Source organism: Lucilia sericata, unplaced genomic scaffold, assembly GCF_015586225.1.
Source record: "Lucilia sericata isolate MDLA Ls3-8-SP2 unplaced genomic scaffold, ASM1558622v1 Contig002516F_arrow, whole genome shotgun sequence".
NCBI lineage: Eukaryota > Metazoa > Arthropoda > Insecta > Diptera > Calliphoridae > Lucilia > Lucilia sericata.
In genome coordinates, this window is record NW_023996289.1 from 9,904 (window position 1) to 13,801 (window position 3,898).

The following is a 3,898-nucleotide window of genomic DNA, read 5'->3' on the forward strand; positions in this document are numbered from 1 at the left end:
TAGTCGTTTAATTTTCAAAATTTAAAAGCAAAAAAATTATATTTATTTTTATTGAACAGTGGAAATGAAAATGAAAATGTTTTTTAAATCTCATTATAGAAATTTTTCTTTAACATTTTCTCTTTATAGAAAAATTTCAATAAAATATAATTTTTATAGAATACTAGCTATACCCAGTGTGCTTTGCTACCCTAAAAGCAATATAAATAAAAAATCTTCTTAATAATTTTGAAGATTCTAACTGTAATGTTTTCCAGAGATACATTTTTTCCGAACGTTAATTAAGATTTTAATGTAATCGATGACAAATTAAAAAAAAAATCTAATATTTTCCCAGATATACGAAATTTTGTATTTAATTCATATAGGGGGTGCCAAGACCGCATTGAAAGTCCGCCCGTTATTCTCTAAATGTTCACATTAATGTCAAAGATCTTCATGTAGAATTTGAAGATTCTAGCTCTAATAGTTTCTCAGCTATACGAATTTTTCTATTTAATTCATATGGGAACTCACAGCCCCCAGATGAAAGTCCGCCCTTTTTTTCTTCAAAATGTTCATATGTATAATAAAGTTCTTCTTGCAATATTTGAAGAATCTTGTTCTATTAGTTTCCCAGAAAAGCGAAATTTTGTATTTACTTCATATGTGAGGTGCCAAGCCCCCCATTGAAAGTCCGCCCGTTATTCTCTGAATGTTCACATGAATGTCAAAGTTCTTCAATTAAAATTTGAAGATTCTAGCTCTAAAGCTACGTTCAGACCTATCAAACATTTGATGAAAAAGACGTAACCACTAATTTTTGTAATTCTTTTTTTGATTCTGCATGATTTTTGTAATTGCAAATATTGTCGAAACAAATAATAAAGACGTTCTGAACTGATGTCGTCAAAGATATATTATGTTTGTGCAAATAAATATATATTTTAAGGAAATCAAAATGTAGATTTTTTAGGGGTCACGTCATTTTCGTCAAACATTTGATAGGTGTGAACGTAGCTTAATAGTTTCTCAGATATAATAATTTTCCTATTTAATTTATATGGGGGCTCCAAGTATTTATATGGGGGCTCCAAATGTTCAGATGAATATTTAAGTTCTTAGTGCAAAATTTGAAAAATTTAGTTCTATTAGTTTCCCAGATAAACCATTTTTTGTATTTTATTAATATGGGAGGTGCTGCTCCCCTTATGGGTAGTCCGCCAATTTATTTCCCAAAATGTTTACATGGATGTTAAAGTTACTCGTGCAAATTTTTAATATTCTAACTATAATAGTTTCCAAGATAAACGAATTTTTGTATTTAATTTATATGGGAGGTGCCACGCCCCCTAATGCTAATCCGCCCATTTTTTGTCTTAAATAATTATATTGATACTAAAGTTGCTCCGACAAAATTTGAAGACTCTAACTATTATATTATCTCAGATATACTAATTTAATATTTTCTTAATATGGGCGTGGCACGTCGCCCACATGAAATTTCAACATAAAAAGTAGCCTATAGTTCAGTTTTAGTTCTTCTTAGAACTAGAACATAAAAAAACAATTTATGATTTTTAAAATTTATTAATCTTTATTTCTCTCTTAATGACTTATAAAATTCAAATTCCGTTTTAAAATCAAATGGTTTTATGGCATCTATATAAATGGATTTAATGGTGGGCGCAAGAAAATAATAATGAAATATACCTTTATATTTGGTCTCAATCGATGTAAAGGTTACCAGTGGTAATTCAGTTAAAATCTGCCTTAAATTGTCATAAGTTAAGCCATCACAATGGTAAAGAGATAACTGGTTTAGATTAGATAAAATCGAGAAATTTTCTATAACTTCAAAGCTGGCATAATGAAATGTCAGTGTTTTAAGTCGTTGGCAAGATACACCCAAAGCTATAATATCCTGGTTAGTAACAGGATGAAATAATGTGATCGATAGTGATTGTAGCTGAGTAAAGAGGCCCATGAACTGTGTATTGAGAGTGGGCATATAGATGTCAAGATTTTCCATACTGTTACTTAGATCCATGGGTAATTTAGCTTTCTTAATAAAATCATCCGCAGGTCCATATTTAACTTTATGCATGAGACCACTTCTAAGGGAAAACGTTTTCAGTTTCTTTAGCGACAGCAAGTGTTGCACCTCAATATCGAAACCCAAACGTAAGAGTTTATGTTTGCTATTGCAACAACCTAAGAAGGAAAGTGTTTCCAATTGCGGACACATTTGAGTCAATAATTGTATTTGTTCCTTGGTAATTAGTAAAAAATTGTATTTGATACAGGTTAGATTATTCAAGTTTGGAGTTAAATTTAAAGCACTGCCATGACTTTCGCTCAACTGCTCTACATCCAGTCCATAAATTCGTAAAAAATAATCGTACTCTTCGAAAGACAAATTAATTTTCAAACGTTGTTCATTGTAATATTTCAGCTGTATTGTTTCCGAGTACTTTTTTATTTTAATTTTTTTAGGGATCCATTTTTGACATATAAAATTGCGATAAACAAATTGCAACTGTGGCGAAACATTAGCAAAACTTAACTGATCACCAATTTCGAGAAATTGAAAAAAATATTTGAGTACATCTAAATTCTGTGAGAATTTATCAAAATCACTTATTTCAGGAGATTTTATTAGAGATTTTTTGCTTTCCATTGAAATGGATTTTGTTATTGTTAATACTTTCACGTTTTTATAAAGACTGATTACACATTGTTGTATATTCTTCACTGAGAATAACAAAAACCGCAAAGTCTAAATTTGAAATACTTATTCTCATTATTCATATAAATAAGGTGTCCAGTTATTTTTAGCAGATTATTTAATTAGTTGTCTTATAAGCAAATTTCATATAAAGAATTTTTATTTATTATAAATTAATTTGTAATTTACTTAGAGAAACAAAACCGCAGTTTTATGTGTAAATATTCCTTTGTTTAGATTAGAAATATCTCTCTTAATAAGAGATATGTTCATTTTAATAAAAATACTCACTAGTTTCTAGTTCAATTCTAGTTCAGTTCTAGTTCAGTTCTAGTTCAGTTCTAGTTCAGTTCTAGTTCAGTTCTAGTTCAATTCTAGTTCAGTTCTAGTTCAGTTCTAGTTCAGTTCTAGTTCAGTTCTAGTTCAGTTCTAGTTCAGTTCTAGTTCAGTTCTAGTTCAGTTCTAGTTCAGTTCTAGTTCAGTTCTAGTTCAGTTCTAGGTCAGTTCTAGGTCAGTTCTAGTTCAGTTCTAGTTCAGTTCTAGTTCAGTTCTAGTTCAGTTCTAGTTCAGTTCTAGTTCAATTCTTGTTCAGTTCTAGTTCAGTTCTAGTTCAGTTCTAGTTTAGTTCTAGTTCAGTTCTAGTTCAGTTCTAGGTCAGTTCTAGGTCAGTTCTAGTTCAGTTCTAGTTCAGTTCTTGTTCAGTTCTAGTTTAGTTCTAGTTCAGTTCTAGTTCAGTTCTAGTTCAGTTCTAGTTCAGTTCTAGTTCAGTTCTAGTTCAGTTCTAGTTCAGTTCTAGTTCAGTTCTAGTTCAGTTCTAGTTCAGTTCTAGTTCAGTTCTAGTTCAGTTCTAGTTCAGTTCTAGTTCAGTTCTAGTTCAGTTCTAGTTCAGTTCTAGTTCAGTTTAGTTCAGTTCTAGTTCAGTTCTAGTTCAGTTCTAGTTCAGTTCTAGTTCAGTTCTAGTTCAGTTCTAGTTCAGTCAGTTCAGTTCTAGTTCAGTCCTAGTTCAGTTCTAGTTCAGTTCTAGTTCAGTTCTAGTTCAGTTCTAGTTCAGTTCTAGTTCAGTTCTAGTTCAGTTCTAGTTCAGTTCTAGTTCAGTTCTAGTTCAGTTCTAGTTCAGTTCTAGTGCAGTTCTAGTTCAGTTCTAGTTCAGTTCTAGTTCAGTTCTAGTTCAGTTCTAGTTCAGTTCTAGTT

The 3,898-nt window shown here is 30.7% G+C and overlaps 1 protein-coding gene across 1 annotated transcript; it reads right to left on the bottom strand.

Annotated features, from left to right (window-relative positions):
- Nucleotides 1-1,565: 1,565 nt before the first annotated feature.
- Nucleotides 1,566-2,691, bottom strand: LOC119614026. The gene has a single exon (XM_037970106.1). The coding sequence runs from the start codon at nucleotides 2,657-2,659 to the stop codon at nucleotides 1,577-1,579; it is 1,083 nt and encodes a 360-aa protein (XP_037826034.1). The 5' UTR covers nucleotides 2,660-2,691; the 3' UTR covers nucleotides 1,566-1,576.
- Between the last annotated feature and the right edge of the window lie 1,207 nt (nucleotides 2,692-3,898).